The 24,352-nt window shown below is 49.1% G+C and overlaps 1 protein-coding gene across 1 annotated transcript in view; it reads right to left on the minus strand.

The window, feature by feature from the left end:
- LOC125945651 (uncharacterized) overlaps window positions 1-16,762 on the minus strand; it is a 47,098-nt gene extending 30,336 nt beyond the window's left edge. The window contains exon 1 of the mRNA XM_049667859.1: window positions 16,742-16,762. Within this exon, the coding sequence (XP_049523816.1) occupies window positions 16,742-16,752 (11 nt within the window). The 5' untranslated portion in view covers window positions 16,753-16,762. The remainder of the gene's footprint in view (window positions 1-16,741) is intronic.
- Window positions 16,763-24,352: the final 7,590 nt, after the last annotated feature.

Here is a 24,352-nt window from a genome sequence, read left to right on the forward strand (position 1 = left end):
CGCACACCGTTCGCCATTCGCGGGTCGCAGTTCGACGGTGGTTTTGCTCGCGAACGGCGGGATTTCCTTGCCGTAGAGAGGATGACACCGGGACTCCATTGTGCGACAGCTTCACCGCCGCTGATCGCTCGACGGCGCCGATATCGTCGCTAGGCCTTCTCCGGTTTACTTTAAAGCTAAAGCGGACGGCGCTTCGGAATGAATCGCGGACGCTTACAAGCTGCCATATTTTCTTACCGTTGTTGTCACTCTTCGCAATAATTGTATGCAAAGAAGAAAATACGCTGATATTGTCGCGATTGAAAAAGCTCAGGGGTTTTATTACAGAAGCAGCATCACCACCCGCAGGGGCGTCTGCGTCAGCAGGCGTTTGGTGTGTTGCGACACCACGGACCCGAGCACATGAGGGTTGGCCCCTCCCGCGTTTAACCGTACGTGGCTTAGCCGTGTCCGGGGAAAGGGGGATCCTGGGGCTTGAGCCGATGCCGGGTGCTCGGACCTTTACGGCCCCCCGGCGGAGGCAACACACCTCTTTGGCCTCTGCTTCACGTAGACGGCACCCCCGGACTGACCCACCCTGGGGAAATCGGTAGTTGCCTTTTCCTGTCTTTCTCTCTCTCTGCAATCTTCGTATTTCCCTCTCACTTTCAATCTTTCCTGTCACCTCCTCACTTTTACTTCCGGTATTCTTGGCAGCGAGGGTTAACCTTGTGTGGTACAACCAACCTTGGCTGTACATATTTGGTTATAGCAGCAACGTACAGTTGGCGACCGCTGGGTTTTTTTTATAAGACCTGCGGCGTCCCCTTGTTGGGCTCCACGGTGGGTGACTGGCGTTGCTGCCGAAAACTGACTACTTTCTATGGAGAATTGTTTCCCCAAACTCCCTGATCGCCCTCATAAGCGAGGGCGCACCGAAGTATTTCAGTTTTATGGCCTTCAACGTGAAAACTTTCCAAAGTATCGTGTGATACATTCTGAAAAACCAGAAAAGAACGTCAGAGTCATCTCACCTTTCCTTGTAGCGAAATGTCTGTGCGATTCTATAGGCCCCGGTTACAAAGCCACGAAGCCAGCTAGTGGTGACCTCCTTTTGGAAGTGCATGATAAGAAGCAATATGAAAAGCTACAGTACCTTGTCTCTTTTGGGAACATTCCAGTGACCGTGACCCCACACCGAACTATGAACACTATCCGCGGCGTTATTTCAGATGAAGACATGATGGAGCTAACCGAGGCCGAACTTTTAGAAGGATGGAAAGAGCAAAATGTGATCAATGTGAAACGGATTACGATAAGACGCGATGGGAAAGAAATTCAAACAAAGCATCTTATTGTCACCTTCGGCTCAAGCGTCCTCCCCGAGACAATCGAGGCAGGATATGTCAAGCTCCGGGTCAAACCGTACATACCAAACCCTCTGCGATGCTTTAAGTGCCAGCGATTCGGGCACAGTTCACAGAACTGCCGAGGTCGGCAAACTTGTGCGAAATGCAGTGCTACTGAACATCTCGCTGAGTCATGTGAAAACACCTTTCACTGTGTGAACTGCGATGGAGAGCACGCCGCGTACTCGCGGTCGTGCCCATCATGGAAAAAAGAAAAAGAAATCGTAACCATGAAAGTGAAAGAGAATATTTCGTTTAAAGAAGCACGCAGGCGGGTATCCTACCTGCCAAAGAACAGCTTTGCCGAAGTGGCGCGTCAGGGGGCAGCGCCACAACGGCTCCTGGCGGCCGTCCGGCCCACGCAGAGTGAGCCGGCGGTGACGCCACCTGCCCCCTTGGCGGCTGCAGCCAGCGCTGCTCCGCCGCCTCAGAAGAAGGGGCCATCGACCTCTGGGCTGATGGCCTCAAGGGTATCGTCTCTTGAGACGAAGCCCTCTCGTCAAACACAGCGCTCGCAAGAGCGTACGTCCAGCAGCTCGCAAGAGGCGATGGACGTAACACCGACCGTGACGGCGCATCCAGCGCCTAAGGAGCGGCGCGATTCTATCGACCGCTCCAAAAAAGACAAACTTCGTGTCATGGCGCCTGGAAAGGCCCCATGAGCTAAATTTCGTTTCTCCAACGCACAGCACAATTAACACGTTTCTTATTATGCAAACACAAATACTCCAATGGAACGTTAGAGGACTTCTCCATAACCTAGACGATATCAAAGAACTCCTCCATAGATACAATCCAAAGGTGCTGTGTGTTCAAGAGACTCACTTGAAGCCCACACATACAAATTTTCTCCGACAATACACTATTTTTCGGAAAGATCGTGACGATGCTAACGCCTCGTCCGGTGGTGTAGCCATCATAGTTAACAAGTGTGTAGCATGTCGCTCCTTTGAACTTCGGACGCCTCTTGAGGCAGTCGCCGCGCAAGCACTCTTATTTGACAAGTTAGTTACAATCTGCTCGTTATACTTGCCGCCCAATCAACACCTCAAAAAAAAAAAAACAGATTTCTATTACCTAGTGGACCAGCTTCCTGAACCCTACATGATCGTAGGTGATTTCAATGCCCACAACAGTCTGTGGGGAGTTTCCAGATGTGACGCTAGAGGGCGACTCGTCGAAAATTTTCTTATAAGCTCTGGTGCATGCCTTTTTAATAAAAAAGAACCCACATATTTTAACTTCACGCATAACTCATACTCATCCATTGATCTAGCCATTGGCTCTGCTTCACTAATTCCTGACCTGAAATGGGAGGTAATCAAAAATACACTAGGGAGTGACCATTTCCCTATAATACTTAAACTAGTAGAGCAACATGACCGTCCACAACAAACGCCTCGATGGAAGCTTGCAATGGCTGATTGGAAGCAGTTTAATGAATCAACTCAATTAACACAACATTTTATCAACGATTTTAGCATTGACGATGCAGTACGGTATTTTACAGCGTTTATTATCAATGCAGCAAAAAAGTGCATACCTCAAACAAATGGCCGTTCATGTAAACGACGCGTTCCATGGTGGAATGAGCAGTGCAGACAGGCACGAAAGAAGCAAAATAAGGCATGGAACGCACTTCGTCGATCACCAACTGCAGAAAATCTAGAAGAATTTAAACGCATCAAATCGCAGGGAAGGCGGACAAGGCGACAGGCAAGGAGAACGAGCTGGGAGAGATTCCTCTCAGGCATAAATTCCTACACACAGGAGGCGAAAGTTTGGAATAGGCTTTGGAGACTTAACGGGCAACAGACCCAGTCATTACCCTTGGTCGATGATCAAGGGAATACCTTGGAAGAGCAGGCTGACGCCCTTGGGGAGCACTTTGAGGCCGTCTCTAGCTCAAGTAATTATTCTAGGTCATTCCTTAGATATAAAGAAATAGCTGAACGTAAAACACTAGATCGGAAATGCCGACCGAATGAACCTTATAACCGTCCTTTCAGCGTTGCTGAGCTGAAAGCCTCATTAAACGCATGTCAGAGCTCCGCACCCGGAGCTGACAGGATTGTATATGACATGATAAAAAACTTGCACCAAGACACACAAATAACACTTCTTGCACTTTTTAACACCATTTGGGCTTCTGGATACGTGCCTTCAACATGGAGAGAGGCTAATATAATTCCGATATTGAAACAAGGTAAAAATCCATTTTCAGTTAAAAGTTACCGTCCGATAGCGCTTACAAGTTGTCTTTGCAAGCTATTTGAGAAGATGATAAATCGGCGTTTGTTACGTGTCCTCGAGTCTAACAAAATGCTTGACCCTTATCAATGTGGTTTCAGAGAAGGTCGCTCTACTACCGACCATCTAGAACGCATCGAGACGCACATACGTGATGCCTTCATTCATAAGCAGTACTTGTCCATATTTCTCGACATGGAAAAGGCGTACGACACGACGTGGCGCTACGGGATATTACGAGATTTGTCGGAAATGGGTATTCGCGGAAACATGCTTAACGTTATAGAAAGCTATTTGTCAAACCGCATATTCCGTGTCAAAATTGCAAATGCTCTCTCCAGGCCATTTCTCCAGGAAACTGGGGTGCCACAAGGTGGTACGTGTACTGAGCTGTACTCTTTTTATAGTAAAAATGAATTCTTTGCGCTCATCAATTCCGCCTACCATGTTTTATTCAGTTTACGTTGATGATGTGCAAATAGGTTACAAATCGTGTAATCTCGCAATTTGCGAGCGACAGGTTCAGCTTGGCCTGAACAAGGTATCAAAATGGGCTAGTGAAAACGGGTTTAAGCTAAATCCCCCGAAAAGCTCCTGCATCCTTTTTACAAGGAGGAGAGGCCTGGTCCCAGATGTTGATATTGAACTTGATGGACACCGCATACCTCTGCACACGGAGCACAAATTTTTGGGTGTCATACTTGACTCCAAGCTATCCTTCATAGCCCACATTAAATATATTAAGAATAAATGCTTAAAAACAATGAATATTCTTAAAGTTTTGTCACATACGACATGGGGTAGTGATAGGAAGTGTCTAATAAACCTGTATAAGAGCCTCATACTATCCCGTTTGGATTATGGCGCTGTAGTCTATCACTCTGCCACGCCCAGCGCATTAAAGATACTGGATGCCGTACACCACTCAGGCCTCCGCCTGGCCACAGGTGCCTTCAGGACAAGTCCTGTACCAAGTCTGTACGTGGAATCTAATGAGTGGTCACTTAACCTGCAAAGGTCATACACTAGTTTTACGTACTTCCTCAAAGTTCTTTCTAACCCAGAACATCCTTGTTACGCAACTGTAAATGACATGACGTGTGCTACACTGTTTCATAATCGCCCAACGTTCAGAGAACCCTTCTCGCTGCGTGTTAGAAGGCTTAGTGAAGAAATGGGTGTCTCGCTTCTAGAACACAGTCTAAAGACCCCAGCAAAGTTCTTACCGCCGTGGCACTGGGAAATCATAAAATGTGACACGTCATTTGTGCAAGTCTCAAAGCACGCTCCACAAGAACACATTCGAATGCACTTTCTAGAACTGCAATCGAAATACTCCTGCATGGAATTTTACACAGATGCATCAAAGTCGCATGCGGGCGTGTCCTATGCAGCAGTTGGACCATCATTTTCGGAATCAGATGTTCTGCACTCTCTAACGAGCATTTTTACGGCTGAGGCTTATGCATTATTGTCGGCTGTAAAACATATCATGCATATAAATTTAGAGAAGGCAATTATATATACAGATTCATTAAGCGTAGTCAAGGCTTTAATGTCGCTACAAAAGCACAGAAATACTGTAGTAAATGAACTCTATTCGCTTCTGTGCACTAGTTATGCTGCTGAACAGCGTATCATAATATGCTGGGTTCCTGGCCACAGAGGTATTCAGGGGAATGTGCAGGCTGATGAACTCGCTACATCTACAGCAACGAAACCTCGCAACGCTCCTATGGCTGTCACAGCTATAGATTTGAAACCTTTCCTGCGCAGAAAACTAAGAAGCTATTGGCAACGCCTTTGGGATTCTGAAACGTCTAATAAGCTTCACCTAATTAAACTTCACTTAGGGTTTTGGCCACCAACAACGAAATCACGGGCAGCCGATGTCCTCTTAACTAGGTTGAGAATCGGACACACGTACGGCACACACAACCACTTGTTGACCGGCTAGGAACCTCCAATCTGTGGGAAATGTAGTGAGAGGTTGACCGTCATTCATGTACTACTGGAGTGTCGGGAAGCAGACGCTGAAAGGAAAAAACACTTCCCCCTAGCTTACAGACATTTTCCTCTGCATCCAGCAAGGTTTCTTGGCAAGGAACCACTGTTCAATACGAAAACAGTATTAGATTTTTTCAATGAAGTCCGCTTGCTACACGTTATCAGTCCCAAGAACATGTAGTGCGGCCTCTCTTGCGAAGCCGCTGCTGCGATGGTAGCGTTTAGTACAGCGCACGCCTCCAGGCCCTTACTCTCGAAGGGCCCTGATGAGGCAGTAGTGCTAGTGATAGCCCCATATTTTAGAGTATCACCTCTTCACAGCATGTCCTTTATTTTCCTTCAACATATCAGTGTGCGCTTCATACATCACTGCCATAATTTTATTTAAACGTATATTTTATGCATTTTACAGCGAATGATTTTAGGCCACTTTACAGCCGCGTTACATATACCCCTTGACATTGACCACTACATCGAGTACATCATACCATTGTCTGTCGCTCTTTGGCCTTCTGTGGCCCTTGCGCCATTAAACCACACTAATCATCATCAGAAGCAGCATCACCGCGCCGCTCTCTGGAGAAGAAGAAGAAGATGATGATGATGATGATGATGAACCTCTGTCATGGCTCGCACCCACTAAGGGCGATAGGACAAGAATGTCCTATCGCCAGTGGGTATGCTAAAGAAAATTCGTATTTGAAAACAAAAAACGCAAAGTAAAACACAAACAGAAAACAAAGGCAGATGTTGCAATAACTAGATTACCATCCGAGCGAGCAGTCAGACTAACTGAAAGGTGAACGTTGAAAGCGGTTACAACCAGGGAGAGGCAATATTAAAGAATTTGGAGAAACCAATTTAGGTGATATGAATGCATCTGATGTGTAGCATACAAATACAATAATTAGGAGGGTAATCGTTTTGTTTTAGTTAAATAAAGAAATACTGCGCAACACACGTCTCTGTGACTATAGCCTAGTGTCGAGGCCCCAAATGATAATACTGGTATGTTTAACTCTAATCTAATTTTGTAGACTGCAGCTTCCAGTAATAACTTTCTCTGGTGTGAATATCGCCTGCATGATAAAAAGTAGTGTTCCATTGATTCAATTTCCTTACAGTTGTGGCATAGAGGAGACATCGTGAGACCAGCTCTATATAAATAAAAATTCAATTGCGGGATGCGACAGCGTAGTCTGGTGTAAGTACCTACCAGAGAGGCGCCAATAACAAGAACGTCTTCTTCTCTTGATGCCTCCCGGAATCTCGAGCAGACCGGTCGTCATCTTTGTCGATGCCAGGGCGCACTTGGATGCAAATAGTGACGCGGCATTGCAATCCCTCGAGAGCGAGCATCATCCCGGTGCTGATCAAAGGTGGATAGACTCGTAGTCGATAACTTGTCGGTGTCCAGTTCACTCGGATGATATGGCTTCATGCGCACTACGTGCACTACCTCAGGCACCTGTTGACGGCTTTTCGAGCAGCATGAACAGTCACCAACATTCTCGTAAGTCATGTCGCTAATACGGCGTAGAACCTTGTATGGTCTGAAGTACCGGCGTAGAAGTTTCTGCGAGAGTCCTCGGCGTCGAACGGGAGACCAAATCCAGACTCTTTCCGCGGGCCAGCTGTCGTGCTTCCTCGGCAGGTTGAGTAAAATCTGCGGTGTGTGAATCTGAACCATTGCAGTCATGAGGCAGCATATCGTCAAGCATTGCAGTGACTTCTCGACCATGGTCTAGAGCGAACGGCGTCCTTTTCGGTGTTTCTTGGCGTGCCGTATTGTATACGAATGTGACGTATGGCAAAATAGTGTTCCAGGTCTTGTGCTCAACATCGACATACATGCAAAGCATGTCTGCGGTAGTCTTGTTGAGGCGTTGGGTAAGCCCATTTGTTTGTGGATGATAGGCCGTCGTCTTCCTATGTGCTGTGCCACTCAGCATTAGCTCAATGCGCAGAAGCTCAGCTGTGAAGGCGGCTCCTTTGTCGGTTATGATGATCGCTGGAGCACCGTATCCAAGGACAATGTTCTCGATAAACAATCGTGCTGCTTCAGCTGCCGTGCGGCTCGGAATTGCCTTGGTTTCCGCACATCGGGTGAGATAGTTCTTCGTGACTATGACCCATCTGTTGCCGCTGTCATAAATTGTAAAGGGGCCCAGGAGATCTATTACAATTTGAGCAAACGGCGTTTCCGGTGCCGGAAAGGGGTGCAATAGCCCAGTGGGTTTAGTCGGTGGTGCTTTGAGTCGCTGACAGTAAAGGCATATCCTCACGTAGTGCTTCACCTCTTCTGCGAGACTAAGCCAGTAGTAGCTTTGTTTGATTTGTGCTAGTGTTCGTGGGTAACCAAGGTGGCCCGAAGTGGTTTCGTCGTGGCAGGCTTGCAAGATTTCGCGGTGGAGAACTTCGGGATCTACTAGCAGATGGCTCTTCCCTGTTGGAGAGAAGTTCTTCCTATAGAGAACGCCACCGCGCAAACAGAATGAAGGTAGACTCCGTGAAAATAATCTCGGCACCTTCGTAGTTCGCCCTTCCAAGAACTCGATCAGTGTGTTGAGCTCCCGGTCGGCTTGCTGTTGCCGAGAGATGGCGGCCGCATCAACAATCCCTATAAAGCCTACGCATTCATCCGCATCTGCGCTCGGTTATTCACTAGGTGATCTGGAGATCCAGTCGGCATCGAGGTGCTGTCTTTCCGATTTCTACACTACTTTGATATCGTACTGTTGAAGCCGTAAGCTCTAGCGTGCCAAACGTCCGTACATGTCTTTCACATTGGACAACCAGCAAAGCGAATGATGGTCGCTTACTATTTGAAAGTCGCGACCATACAAATACGGGCGAATCTTCGCGACTGCACATATGACCGCCAGACATTCCTTCTACGTGGTTGAGTAGTACTCGGCACGTAACAATGTCCGATTTGCATAAGCAACTACTCTCTCGGCACCGTCCAGCCATTGAACGAGGACAGCTCCAAGGCCCATGTTGCTGGCATCGGTGTGGATCGCTGTTGACGCATCCTCGTCAAAATTAGCGAGTGCTGGCGGAGTTTGTAGACGCTGCCGTAACTCGTTGAACGCTGCTTCTTGCTCCTTTCCCTATACAAACGCAACGTCGTCTCTTGTGAGGCTGGTGAGTGGAGAGGCGAGATGCGTAAAATTGGCAATCAATCGTCGGTAATAAGCGGAGAGACCCATGAAGCGTCTGACTGCCTTCTTAGCCGTAGGCCGAGGGAACTTTGCGCCTGCTGCAGTTTTATTGGGGTCAGGCCTAACTCCTTCTTGACTAACTACATGACCTAGAAATGAAACTCTTCAAACACAAAGTGACATTTCCAGATTTCAATGTGAGTCCCGCGGACCGTATGGCTTGAAGAACTGACAGCAGCAGCTTTATATGTTCTTCGAAAGTGGCGGAAAGAACAATCACATCGTCGATGTACACCAGGCATGTCTTCCACTTTAGACCGGATAAGACAGTACCCATGATCCTTTGAAACGTGGCCGGCGGCTGCTGCTTATCTATTCGTTATCCTTATCTTGAAAGTGATCTGAAATGCGCAACTTCTAGGCGCCGAGGCGCCCCGAGGGCCTAAACTTCATGTGCACTATAGCAGCCATACGCTTGCGCGTCACCAGCGTTCACGATGTGAAACGCTATTGTAACGTTTTACTTCTCGGAGTCACTGCAACAATCTCGATACTCTCGGGGACTATTCGTGTTTTGCTACGCACCGCTGTACCACTCTACGTGTAACTGCGCTTTGTGCTCCTCGAGTGCTGCTTATTGCGCCCTCTCCGCGGTTCTTGGCACCGTGGTCATTGCTCCTCTGTACGGCTCTAGGAGCAATGCCTTGCTTCTCCTTGTGGCGGATAGACGAAGTCTGTTTGAATGTAGCAGTATATATCCACACCGATTGGTTCCGACCGCTGCTGCTCACTGCAGGTGGCAGATGTTCGTCGCCGCCAGAGATGACGAGGCCCTTCGTTGGTAAAATGAATATTGTTGCAAAGTTGCACACGAACATCAACACATGAGAGCCAAATGCGCAGTTATTATTTAGAGAACTGCTTGCTTCGGCGACGCTGCGCCTGGGTTCTGCAGCCACCACCCGTGCAATACTCGCTTTGATATTGTTACGCGAAGGTCGAGTCAGTAAGACGAGCAACTATTTACATGTTGTATTTGAATTGAATTGAATTGAATTTTATTGACATGAAACAATTTACAAAAAATTAAATTGCAATAATGCATCTGAATCCCTAGCCAGAGGCTAGGGATTCAGCGCTGCAACAGCGGTTGCAGCGCTGACCGGTTAGATTCACAGCGCGAGCCCAGCTCGTTCTTCCTCTTCTTTTCTCGAGTGATGGTGTCCGCGGGCCTCGTTCAAACAATCAAATACCACACGCGTGTAGCATAATCCCCCGGCGGCAGAAGCGACGTCCCGGAGCGCCTAAATGTCATCACTGGGAGGATGATACTGCTTCAGTCGTGTAACGTGCACGATATCGCTGGATTGGGAAGCAGACGAGACAGCAGTTTTTCTGACAGGCCGACCTGACGCAACGGAGCCATAGAAGCACCAAAGAACCAGGCGGGAAGTGCACGTCTCGGTGTCGCCGGTCGTACAAACACCTCTGACTCTCTTGGGAGTCCAGAAGGCGGTCACGGGCAATTTCCCTTGCGTGGGCAGCGCGGGCGACGGCATCAAGTGCATATTCACGGGTGGGTGCCGCGTGAACAGGGAGAGTTGTGTCGAGGGGCAGTGCTGGTTCTCGGCCGAACAGAAGGAAAAATGGGGAATAGCCGGCTGCGTCGTGGCGCGAGGAATTATACGCAAAGGTGACAAACGGTAGAGTGAGGTCCCAGTCAGTGTGGTCTGAAGAGACATACTTCGCGAGCATGTCTGTGAGAGTGCAATTAAGACACTCCGTGAGGCCATTTGTTTGTGGATGGTATGACGTGGATAGCTTGTGCCTCGTGGCACAGGACTGCAGGATGTCCACGGTAACTTTTGACAGAAATGTCCGGCCACGGTCTGTGAGAAGTTGTCGCGGAGCTCCATGTAATAAAATCACGTCGCGTAGAAGAAAATCGGCAACATCTGTGGCGGAGCTTGTAGGGAGCGCTCGAGTGATGGCGTAGCGCGTGGCGTAATCTGTGGCCACAGCGATCCACCTGTTACCAGATGTAGAAAGAGGAAAGGGACCAAGTAAATCTAAACCAACCCAAAAGAATGGCTCCGCGGGAATGTCGATTGGCTGTAGGTACCCAGCAGGGAGCGTGGATGGTGTCTTGCGTCACTGGCATTTCTCACACGCAGCTACGTATATTCGAACGGAGCGAGCAAGCCCTGGCCAAAAGAAGCGTCGGGGGATCCGGTCGTAGGTACGTGACACACTGAGGTGACCGGCAGTGGGGAGGTCGTGAAGTTCGTGGAGAACAGCCGAGCGAAGATGTTTAGGGGTCACAAGGAGTAATGCTGGGCCGTCGGGTTGAACGTTGTGGCGGTAGAGTACGTAATCTTCAAGTGTGAATAAGCGAAGGGAACTGTCGGCAAGTGGCGACTCCAGGCGGTCAATGATGACACGCAAGGACGGGTCATCGCGCCGCTCGCCGGCGACATGGACTAGTGGATAAACAGACAACGCAGGCGTTGGTGTCAGGCTCGGACGTATAGGTCGGGTCTTCGACTTAGTAGCGAGAGGGGCAATCTGCGTCCTGGTGTTGGCGTCCCGACTTGTACGTCACTGCGTAAGGATATTCTTGTAGTCGGAGAGTCCAACGACCGAGCCGGCCAGTAGGATCCTTGAGCGACGAAAGCCAACACAGCGCATGATGGTCTGTGATTGCTGAGAAGGCTTGCCATATAAATATGGGCGGAACTTTGAAACAGCCCAGAAGAGAGCAAGACATTCGCACTCAGTAATCGAATAGTTGCGCCCTGCAGTTGTCAGGAGCCGGCTAGCGTAGACTATAACGCGGTCGTGTCCGTGTTGGCATTGCGCTAAGACGGCACCGATCCCATAACCATTGGCATCGGTTCGGACCTCTGTAAGTGCGGACGGGTCAAAGTGGGCCAAGATCGGTGGATAGGTCAGAATCGTGATAAGGCGTGAAAATGCGGCAGCCTGAGGAGAACCCCACGTAAAAGGCACGTCTTTCTTCAGAAGTTCAGTGAGTGGTCGAGTGATTGCTGCGAAATCTTTCACGAACCATCTGAAATAAGAACAGAGCCCCACAAAACTCCGGACGTCTTTGACAAACTGAGGTACAGGAAAAGCAGTTACTGCTCGAACCTTCTCCGGGTCGGGTTGTACTCCGGAAGCATCGACGAGATGGCCGAGCACTGTAATCTGTCGGCACCCGAAGTGGCACTTCGATGAGTTTAATTGAAGCCCAGCCTTGCGGAAGACGTCAAGGATAGCTGCGACGCGCTCAAGGTGCGTCTCAAATGTAGGAGAAAACACAAGGACGTCGTCGAGGTAACAAATGCAAGTTGACCATTTGAAACCTTGAAGCAGAGAGTCCATCATCCGTTCGAACATGGCGGGGGCATTGAATAAACCGAACGGCATAACCTTAAATTGGTAGAGGCCATCTGGAGTGATGAAAGCGGTCTTTTCTTGGTCTTGGTCATCGACGGAAATCTGCCAATAACCAGATCGAAGATCAATGGACAAAAAGTATTTGGCACCGTGAAGACAATCAAGAGCGTCGTCAATTCGTGGTAAAGGGTAAACGTCCTTTTTAGTGATTCGGTTTAGGTGGCAGTAATCAACGCAGAAACGCCACATGTCATCTTTCTTTTTGACGAGCACGACCGGCGACGCCCAAGGACTCGACGATGGCTCAACAATGCCTTTTGCGAGCATCTTGTTGACTTCCTGCTGAATAACTTACCGCTCTGCCGTGGACACGCGATACGGTCGGCGGTGAATGGGAACAGCGTCCCCAGTGTTTATCCGATGCTGAACAAGGGACATCTGACCAAGTGGGCGATTGTCAGTGTCAAATATGTCGCGGTAGGACAACAAAAGGCGATATAAGGCGGCTGCTTGGTCAGGAGCGAGGTCCGGAGCGACCATGGGACGTAATGGGCCGTCGAGGTTCAAGGCATCCTGCGGGTAATCAGGAGGATCTGGAGACGCGTCGGCGGCAAAAGCAGCGACGTGGTCATTTGTCACGGACCGGAGCGTGGCCACCGCTATGCCTTCAGGTAACACTTGCTTCGTCAAGCCAAAATTGATAACGGGGAGACACATTCGATTAGCGGCAAGGGTAACGACGGAGTGTGGCACAGAGATGTCGCGCGCCAGGAGGCCATCAAGAATAGGTGGGACGACATAGTCGCCATCAGGCACGGTTGCCGTTGAGACCAATTCAACGATGATTAAGGCTTTTGGAGGTAAGCGAACAATCGCTGTAGTGCAGATGGTGTTCGGTTGTTCCTGGCGAACGTCGGAAACAAGAGGAAGCTCGAGGCACAGCATACCGGTGGAATAGTCGATGAGGGCAGAATGCGTCGTCAGAAAGTCGAGCCCGAAGATGAGGTCATGAGGGCAACTGGTCAGCACGGTGAACAGAACTGGAACTTGGCTGCCAGCAATTCCTACGCGAGCAATGCACATACCACTGACGGCAACAGTGGCGCCATTTTGGTGACGCGTACGGCTCGAGTGATGGCAGGCGTAACAACTTTTTTGAGACGACGACATATATTAGCGCTCATTATGGACACTTGGGCTCCAGTATGAATCAATGCCTTGAATGGAACACCATCCACGTCTACGTCAATTAGGTTCGCGTTCGTGAGGAGCGTCAACAGAGGATTTGGACAGGACGAACGTGATGCAGCACTACTTCCAAGAGCTGCATGGCCTACATTTCCGTCCGGTTGTTTGGCGAAGAAAAGCGGGGAGGTTGGGGTGACGGGGAGGGATGGCGTTGAGGCGACGGCGATCACCCGGAGGAGCAGCTGTCAGGGGAATGAGAAGTAAGGTACGGACGTCGAGGTGAGTGAAGCTCGAGATACATGGAGCGAGCTCTCTCGACGAACTTCACGCTTTAAGTAACGACGCGGTGACACGTTACAGGATGTTCGCTGTGTCGTTATACATGCGGCGAATGCCGCCGCGCGTTTATCGCCGTGTTGGCGTCGGACCCGGCCGCCCGCTTCGAACTGAATTTGAAGTTGTCCTTGTAGAATTCACTTCGTTGGTAGTAAATGACTGCGTAAACGGCTTTCACTTAGTCTCAGGTCGCTTCGACGACAGAGTATTATGGATAACCTTGAGGAGTTTTCGAGATCGCTTCTCGTTTCGAACGCGTCTAAGCCTAACGAAAGAAATATCCGATACCAGCACCATCTATCAGGGAAGTCGGGAGATAGGCGTGACGACAGCATGCGGCCTCTGAGATCAGAAGATTTCTGTTGACGGCTGTTGTAGACAGCTTGCACTGCTTGTCTGTTTCCCCGCAGATCAGCGGATATGCGATGTACAAATACAGCGCGATTCCTGAGAGATCATACTGGGCACTACTCAATCGGTGCAGAGACATGCAGACACGGCAACACCAACGCGATTGCAGACGACACGAAAAGGCGCGCGCGCGAAACACCAGCATGCATTGCGACCGGAACTAGTGCCTCCTGTTTGGCTGTCGTCCACCGCTGCACGCTAGACGCTAGACGCTTCCGGCGGTGGCGTTCGCCCGACGAAAATGTCTGGACAGGCAGATCGGCGGCGGACGGCAAATTTGTTGACGCTGGCCGTCGGGCGTTCGCCGCCCGACGAAGTTCGTCGCTCTGACGCCCGTTATATGTACTCCGGCCTTAAAGGCGAGCGTCGGCGTATGGGCGAGAATCAGGGTATAAGTTCCAGCACGGCGGCATCCCGGTGGTGCGGCAGTGGTGGGATACGTGACCAACTCGGTGGCAGCGGAAGCAGATCAGTTTGTCGTCTGGGGTTCGCCATTCAGCAGTATTGCGTGGTCTCGGAGCGAAATACTGGTTGTTAAAGGTTGTGGACATAGGTATGGGTGCCGAATCAGGTCGGGAGACAGAGCAGGCGGTAGGGATGCCAAGGTTTGCAATTTCTTGCTGCACAACTGCTGGTATAACGGAAATAGTAGTGGCCGCTGGGTCAAAGGTACCGTCGAGGGGTCGTGGATGAAGGGGGGCCGGACTCGCTGCTTCAATCTCACGGCGAACGATACGAGTGACGTTCTCTTGAAAAGGTCGTGTGGCAGGAAGAGCGGAGCAAGAGGACGTGTCAGGGGTGTTTGGGAGCCGGGAAAACTATGGCACGACGCGGCGGCTTTTGGCTACCTCGAAGCGGCGGCATTCTTTGACGATGGCGTCGACAGTAGAAACGTCGTTATAGCCGAGCAAATTGAAGGCGTCGTCCGCGATGCCTTTTAGGATATGGCCCACCTTGTCAACCTCGGTCATGTGCTCGTTGACTTTCCAGCAAAGCGCGAGCACTTCCTGTATGTAGGAGACATACGATTCTGTCGACGACTGGACGCGGGTAGCAAGATCTTTTCGCGCAGCCTGTTGGCGACCTGACGGGTTGCCAAATAGGTCGCGAAGCCTCTCTTTGAAAGTGTCTCAGCTGGATAGCTCCACCTCATGGGTGCGAAACCAGACACGCGGTGTCCCGTCCAGATAAAAGATCACATTGGCAAGCATGATGGTAGAGTCGCAGTCGTGGCTTCGGCTAACACGCTCATACATGCTGAGCCAGTCGTCGACGTCAACGCCATTTTGGGCGGAGAATGTCCCAGGACCACGTTCTTCCTCTTCTTTTCTCGAGTGATGGCGCCCGCACGCCTCGTTCAAACAATCAGATACCACACGCCATGTAGCAATATTCAATTTCCACGCCAGACTTTCCGTGCACTCGCCTCCTCGTCGCCTCTTCCTCTCTCGGTCTGTTCAACCCTGAACACGGCGAATGAGTTTGGCGGCGGCTCCTATTAGTGAACCCGTGTGAGCCGGGTGCACCAAGGACGTTGGCCTTTCGAGGCGCATTCCAGCATCTCTTATTTTAAATTGTGTGCCAAACAGTGCAGGTATGCGGCAGACATTTCATTATATCTAAGCAGTTATAGCTATAAGATGCAGTTTCGAGGCATATCAACAAGAGATTTACTGAATGTCATTAGCCTTTCTACTGCACATTTGACACTGCGAAATTATTCTGTATTATTAAGGCGAAAGCCTTAGGCGGCTCATGGGACGAAAAATCCGATGTCCGACATTAACCCGTGGGGCGTTTATGGCACCAAAATTCCTGGTGTCAAAATTCCGAGGGAGTTGAACCCTCAACATTTGGTGGTAGTGGAACCCATGATCTTTGGTTGGAGTCGAACCCTCCACCTTTGGTGGGAGTGGAATCCGCAGTCTTTGATGATAATTAAGGCAAATTAGGCCATGAATTTATGTCATAACGTCAACCTTTATGCATATCGCCTCTTTAAATTATTTTTTAGTGAATTGTCTGTGCTGTTACGTGTTGGGCACGTGTACATGTTCCTAGCGTCTATCATGCGCCGTTTTCGGACATATGCAGTTTAAAAATGTGTGACAATCGCAAAGATCGTGCAATATTATGTCCTATGCTCCTCCTGCTCCCCTCACATAAGGAGGGACGTCAGAAAGCGGCATACGCAGTCACTCCGCCTTCAGCTTGTAAAGGAGCAAATGCATAGAGCTCAGGCTGGGGAAATATAAGTACATGAAGGAAGCGGCATAGAATCAAACCAGCGCTAACACGCTCTCTTCTCGCCTTCGCGAAGCCATGCCACGCCTGAAGAAATTCCGAACTGAAGCCACGAATGCACTATAAAAATGTGTGAAGTTAATTCAAGCTCTAGTTGACGTCGATCAAACCTTGACATTCCGCTGCGGCTATCACAATAATTGATAGGGTTGATGCATCATGTTTCATCCGCAACTCACTCAGGAAGCCATCTTTTTTTGTCGACGTAAAATAGACGTTGCATTGCCTTCCAACTGTTTATCTTTCCAGTGGAGTGGGAAAGTAATTTGAAAAAAAAAATAGGACATTACGTACCGTCTCATCATTTTGTCCCTTCCGATTCTGAAAGATGCGCAATACGGCAATATGGCATTATTCGTTTGTCTAAGGAAAGTATCAGTAAGTAGGCAGGAAAGAATCCACGCTCTCGTATTGAAATTCATAGAGAAATCTTAAGAAATTCAGACAAAAATGCGGAAAGCGTGTGCCAGTAGAGTTTGGGAAACATGCAAAGTGTCAGAAAAATTTATTAGTGACACATGCGTAAATGTTATGAAACGCGCGAACATCTTACCTGAGGGAGCGTACATTCAAGGCGCATTCAAATAGGGAGAAAGCGGCCCTTTTTTTGCCTGTATAACCCGGTGGAAAACTAGAATAAAAGCGACTTAAGAAGCGTCTCCACGCTAAAAGGCACTTCCTATGGCACTTACAAGGGTTTTCTCCCTGCGATTAAATTCTTAAATAATTCTTAAATCTTAAATAATTCTGGATTTGTCCACTCTTTAAGGTTTTCCCAAGATTCTCTAACGGGGAGTGTTTATGTGTCCGATGGTGGTGCTTTCCTACTCAGCCCTTGACCAGCTATCGGGGCTACTAAACAGGGTCACCTGCCCACTTCTCAGGTAAGACACCATCCACACCGTTGCCTTCTACGAATAACTTGACATTGTTTGGGACGTCATGCCAGAGCAAAGTTACATATTTGAGCCATTTGGGCATGAGTACACTTAAACTGGATGCAGCTCTAATTGACAGTTTGCCGAAAGTATATGCTGGCCAATCTATTCGATTTTATGGCGGTATAAATTGCGTGGACATCTAAGGGGAATTCTCGCTATCTGCATCGACGTCGCCTTGATGCTCTGTATATCTCCAAGTATGCATATATTCCAATAAACACATATAAACAAAATTGTTCAATGGCAAGATTCGAAGAAAGGACGTTTAGCACAGGAGCCCGATATTGTAATTATGTGGCAACGCACTCATTTCTTTCTGTATTGCGTGGAAATGTTATCAGTAATATGGAGAGACTACTGTTTAACGCACATTTAGAGGCACAAGCGAAAAAGTTAAGGTAGCTTGTACTAGTGGCGCAAGGCAAAGAACACAGCGGAGCTGATCGCTTCCTAGCTGGTCATGGCTATACGAAGTGTATCAGCATTTCCTCGTGGTCGTGGCATTGGGGAACGCCTCGCGAAGCACTTTCAGTCCAAGCATACGTAGGGGAATTTTGGTGAAACCTATGCACAGTGTACCTCCGGCGCGCAGCAGACGAAACACCGGGATGACGTCACGGCGCAGCTGGTGGTAGGCTGGTAGCTCGACCGAGCCGCCACCAGAGGCGCTTGCTGCAGTCACGGACAACGCCAGCATTCGGCGCTAATTCGGGGAAACGGAGAAGCGTGGTTGGCGTCGGCAGCACCTCTGCGCGTTGCCTCGTTGGTACTAATACAATTTGTTTCTCTCTATCTATCGCTCTCATTTTCTCTTTCTCTCTCCCGAGCATAGCGCGCGACGCGCGCACTCTCTCTCTCGCTCTCGTTTTCTCTTTCTCTCTCCCCCACATAGAGCGCGACGCTCCATGAGGTAGTTGCTAGTCAACGCAGTGGCAGGGAACCATGGCTACGGCGCGGCTGGCTTTTCGTGAAACGCACAGCTTTTACGGCTCGCTTAAACAGCTAAGCTGTTAAAAGAAAGGCAGATTGTACTAGTACACAGTTCAATAGAAGTTCAAAATAGACTCGTAGAGCCAAGCTTGGATTGCCGTCTTAGTGAGCGATAGCTTTGAAAGCGTCCTTTGTCATGTCATATTATCTAGTAACAGACAGAAACAAAAATACAGTTAAACCTGGATATAACAAAATTGACAATTTCCCGAAAAACTTCGTTATAAAGAGGATTTCGTTATATGCAGGTTCGACACGAAAATTCGAAAAATAGACGTTTACCATATTTACTTGATTCTAACGCGCCCTCAATTGTAACGCGCACCCGTTTTACGTTTTCGTCGAAGCACTCATCCTCGGAATGTCACACTAGGTACCGGATGCGTGGACGCGTGTCGTTTCGCACAAGCGCGAGGCATCGGAAACGAAGAGCGAGCGTCACGATGGCGTCGTAGCGTCGTATAGTGATACAGTAGAACCTCGCTGTTACGTGCCCCGGGGCTGCGTTTTCCCGGCTGTTACGTCGTTTTCGACCGGTCCCGGCACAGCTCCCTTAGAACTCAATGCATTGGTAACCCCGTTGTTGCGTCGCAACTGTGGGACCGTTCCCGCATCATACGTTGCGAACTGCCACCCCGCGCCGGCCCGAGCGGCCATTTTGACTTTTCATGTCGCTTGGCTTGATGGCTTGACGATGGCATTGGCCGCCCAAAATGCCGGGGGCGACAACTATGACGTATTTTCGGTTTCCGCCAGCAAAAGTATGGCCCTTGAGATCCGTATTTGCTATATAAAGATGGTGTCCATGACGCGTTGTGGCCCTAAAATTGGTTTTGGCTCATAGATATTCCGTATTTAAGGGTACGGCCACGCTAGCAGCAAAAAACGCGCGCGTCATGCAGCGCCGCGCGTCAGCGCCTTGCCGCGAGGCCACCGTGGCACGCGTGTCTCGCCGAGCGGCAGCGCGATAAGATCTCCCGCGCTCTCCGAATGGGCGAGCAACACCGCGAGCGCTCGTTGTTTCGTGCGAGAGACGACGATCGTCGATTGAAAACCCGGCGCGGACCGGCGGCGTTCCGGTTGTGATGGCTCCGTGACGTCACCCTCGTCGCTCTTGATTGGTTCTTCATCTCGCGGCACGCGGCATTTGCCGCAGAACCCATTTCGCGCGGCACGCCGCAAGACCCCCGATTCCTGCCGCTTTTGACGCGCGCGGCATGACGCGTTGCCGCGCGTTTCTGACGCGCATTTTTGCTGCGTGTTTTTGCCGCTAGCGTGGCCGTACCCTAAAGTCCAAGGGCGATAACGCAGTCGCCGCGTGCCATATGCTGTATGTGCGAGTGAAAACGTGCGAGGGGAGCCGACGACCGCGTCTAAATCTCGCGCGCGCAAGAAAAGCAGGGAGGAAGCGCGCCTTCTTCCGTTGCGCTCGAGGCACCGGTGAGGGAGCGAGGGGGGAGGTATAGCGGGGCGGCGCGCGGTCGCCCAGGCCGTATCTTGAAAGCGATCTGCGTTGGGGCAGAGTCTAGCAGTGTAGGTGCGTCGGCGGCTCGTAGCTTTCTGCGTACTGTGTGTTCTCGGCGCTCAGTTTGCGTTGAAGCGATAAACAGCACGAAGGTCACTTCGGTCGCTTCTCCAGCGGCGCTTCCACACGCCGCCAGCGTTTGACAGCGCGTGTCCGCGCTCATCGAATCTGATGTGCCACAGCGTGTACCAGCGCGTCGGCAACATCGGCTGGAAAAGGAGAGAGTGCCGGCTTGGCGGACTAGGCCAGCTGCAGCAAGCGGCATGATCAGATTTGAATGAAGGGAGGGGGCAAGGTCACGCCCGCGGCATCAAGATCGCCGGGTCGAGGGATACAGGGCCGCCTCGCACACGCACGCACACGTGCGCTCGCTTCGCATTCCATCGCTGCGAAGGTGCTTCCGGTTGCTGCTCGCGCAAAAATGACAAAATTTGGGGCGAAATCTCTAGGTGGTCGGAGGGAAAAATTCGTTATATCTAGGGGGTCTCCCGCTGGCACTTCGTTACGTAGAGGTCTCAAATACATGTGCTTCTATGGAGTAACGGCGGGGAATCGAAAAACTTCGTTATATCCAGGAATTCGTTATATGGAGGTTCGTTATAAGCAGGTTTAACTGTATACACGAAAGCTTTAACAGCGGATCTGTTTAAGCGGGCTGTGAGTTCGTAACACCTAAACTGAAAGTGTGGACCGATCGTGGCGGTCGTGCAGAAAGGGTCCAAGCGCAATGGCACATGCTCCTGTGAACTAGCGAATCTGAGCCTGGCTAAGTCTAGCTAATCATTGTTGGGACTACTTAATCTTAGTGAATCATCGATAGCCAATTGATAGCCAATCAATAGCTAATCATTAATCGATCAATATCCAATAAATTCCGGAAAATGCTAGGGATGTCTTGGTAGTGGTTAGCCCAGCCCAAATCGTGGCTCAGACCTTGCAATAGCCAATCGATAGCCTTTCAATAGCTAATCGATAATCGATGAATAATCAATCAATTTCGAAAAAGCATAACCAATAAGGCTAGGACCAGCAAGGTGCCGATCAGCTCCGCTGTTTCTTTAGCATTGCGCCACTAGTGCAAGCTACGCAAATTTTTTTCGTATTTACATCGGTACATGTTAAATATTTTGACAACAGTTTTTTTAAATGTCCACACCTTCTTTTGCTTCTCTTTCTTCCATATGATTTTATTCTCATACCTCTTTAATCTGACTGTTTATGTTGCCGTTCTTCTTACTACTGGCACACCCTGTTGTATCCTAAAACGCGTATCTAACTCGTTCATTCATTCGGTGGTACTTTCACTCGGCACACACAGTCTGTGTATATATGCATAACTCACATTCATTGATCACGCCTACGAAAGGTATGTGTCACTAACAGAACGTCGCCCCGTCATTCCCGATTGCCAGCGCTAAAGCCTGCGTAGGTTACACAGAAAAAGAATTGCTGTGCAGCATATTCATCAATAAAGCTAGCCTTAACTTTAGCAACTACAGGACGTTTACCAGTGCCATGTCAACTCGTTGTAAACACGGACTTACCACAGTAGCGCCTTTTAGTAGAGCGGTCACCTGTCAATCTTTTGTTTTCCGTAATCTATCTCAGAAAGGAATAAACTTCCAAAGCACATTACGTGTTTACTGTCAGTAAAGCGATTTGTAGCGGCTATATCGTCATCAATTTGGCGCATGATGCATCATGGTATTTATATCGCGCGTTTTTCTTATCCTTGCGCCTCATTTATCTCGGATCAAGTTTTGCATTTTTATTTGAGCGTGACAGGATTGTACATTTTTATGTTTTCCTTTTTTTCAGTTTACAAGTGTCCTAGATGAATGTAAGATGAATGCTAGATCAATACAAGCCCAATCTTCTCATTTTCGTTGTCTCAGTTCTCAATTCTTTGTATTAGTTGTAGTCCTTTTTTTGTGGAGACAAGATGTATATTGCTCGAGATAGCTGTATACCTTGTTCTGATTATGTGCTCTATGTTTAGTTATGATTGTAGTGCATAAGATCTTGCGTTAACATTGAGGTCTAATGTGCATTGTGACGTTCTTTATTTCACTTTCTTCTTTTGTGAATAATTGTACTATTGTTGCGACCTACCTCTGCCTTGGCTGCTAAATGGGTTGCTTGCAGTATTGCGTCAATAAATGAATAAATATATCCGCTGAGATAGCGTGCTACCAAACAGCAGCCAGGCAGCCACACCAAACTACGGAGAGTAAGCAAAGATATGTTAGCTCTAAAGCATATTAGGGATAATACCTATTTTTAGTCTTTATTGCTAGCATCAGTTGCGGTAATCTAAATATTGCACTGATCTATATCGTCAACAGCTTGGCGGTTTCCTTACTAATGCACTGTTTACTAAGCGTTGAATGGTAAAGTTCTTACATTCATAGCGTTTCCTGCCGAACCCGTGACCGCTCTATGAAGAATATCATGCTTTATCTGCGAAAGACTCTAACATGCGACTAACAAGGTAATATCAAATTTGGGAATAAAACGAAAACCTTCTTCACATAGGGATATAGGGATTTTTCAAATTTTCAGTCATAATAGTATAAGTCTATACGAAGCGTAAAGTCATTTTAATTTTACTTACGTCACTTTGATTGTGTCGGGGGCATTGCTGAAAAGAAAAAAAAGAAGTAGCATTTTAGCATTGGTCTTCTTTGACGATGATAAAACCAGTAGTTTTAAATGAGCCTTGACGCCCACCTAGGTGTATTTCAGCAAACAATATATATTGTGAGCGCATTTTGCGCATATCGTCGTCGTCATCTGTACAAACGACTCATCATCTCGTGTGAGCGCTATTTGTGCATATCGTCGTCATCATCTGTACATACGACTCATCATCATCTTTTGTCTCGTGCGGTGCTTCGTCTCTGACTCGGGCGACTGCTCGGAAATAAAAGCATCGCATCGGTCGACGTCTCACAAGTGGTGGTATATATATATATATATATATATATATATATATATATATATATATATACTGCCACGAGACAGTGAAGGGGCTGCTACCGTCGGTCGGACGAAGACGACGGCGACGAAGTAGCCAGAGGCGCGCGACAGCCTTGCGTCCGTCGCCGCTGCATGTCCAAATAGGAACGTATGTGATGCCATGTTTAAATGGGACTCAAACTCTCGAGGTCCAAATCTGAACTTCTCCTGTATCGCCCAACTAAAAGGGGTCTAAAACCGAAAAATTGGAAGCCCTTAAACGAGATCAAGATTAGACTACACACGGCAACTGGGCAAACGATCCCAAGAGTTGACTCTATCTGGGTGTTAGGCAGATTATCGAGGCCAACAGGCACAACGGTCGCACAATCAACAGACTAACCTCGCAAGCGGAGAGAGTAATTAGGCTAATTTCCAGCGTGTCCAACAATAGAGGAGGGCTCAAAGAAGACAACCTTCTGAGGATTTACCACGCGTTCCTAATGAGTCATATAAACTACGTTGCACCTATGCACAAATGGCAAGTTCACGAGAGACCCAAACTAAACACGCTCATTCGCAAGAATATAAAGATGCTCCTTGGCCCCCCGATGCGTACTAACACCGAGAGCCTCATGAGTCTAGGTGTTCACAACTCCCTAGAGGAAGTCATTGCAGCACAGCAGACGGCGCAGCTTGCTAGACTTTCGTCCGCCATCGCGGGGCGAAAAATCCTTGAAGGCGTCAACATCAATCCCATTTTTCGATGGAACGCAACACGCAGCTGCCAAATCACACGAGATCTTACATTAAGGTTTCTCCACTGCCGAGGAACGTACATCCACCACACAATACAGGCAGAAGGTTGGCTAGGGCCTCTGCACTCCTGACACACGCACACGTGTCGGATGCATGTTTCGTCGATGCCGCTCAATACGAGCGTTCCGCTAGCAGCACCTCCCGTTTTGCGGCCGTCTCCGTTGACACCAAGGGCCGGGTACTTTCAGCCGCATAAATCATTACCTCGTCGCCCGGTAAGGCAGAACAGCTAGCTCTAGCATTAGCGCTGTTAGATCCAAGCAAAACTGAAGTCTACACAGACTAGAGATCGGCAGCCAGAGCATTCGCATCTGGGGCCGTCTGTAAGGAAGTCGCCAAGATACTCGAAGGAAAAATACTTGTTCATCACACCATCACCTGGTTCTCGGCCCATGTAGGGTCGAAAGTAGGGGGGCTTGTCAACGCCAACGAATTGGTCCATGCTCAGGCGCGAGGTCTTGCTTGCCGCGCCGGGCTATCTGGGGCCGGTGCACCGGGCTGGGCCCGCGACGGGTCTGGTCCGATCGTGGCAGAGACGGAACCCCCCGCTTTAGGGACATACTCTCCACCTTTAACGAAGTCACAAAGCATTATCAACTTGCTCGCAGGGCATTTCCGTTGCCCCACCGAAATCTATCACGGCCTCAATGAGTTACGCTTAGGTTATTACAA

The sequence above is a fragment of the Dermacentor silvarum genome, chromosome 5 (genome assembly GCF_013339745.2).
Source record: "Dermacentor silvarum isolate Dsil-2018 chromosome 5, BIME_Dsil_1.4, whole genome shotgun sequence".
Taxonomy (NCBI): Eukaryota; Metazoa; Arthropoda; class Arachnida; order Ixodida; family Ixodidae; genus Dermacentor; species Dermacentor silvarum.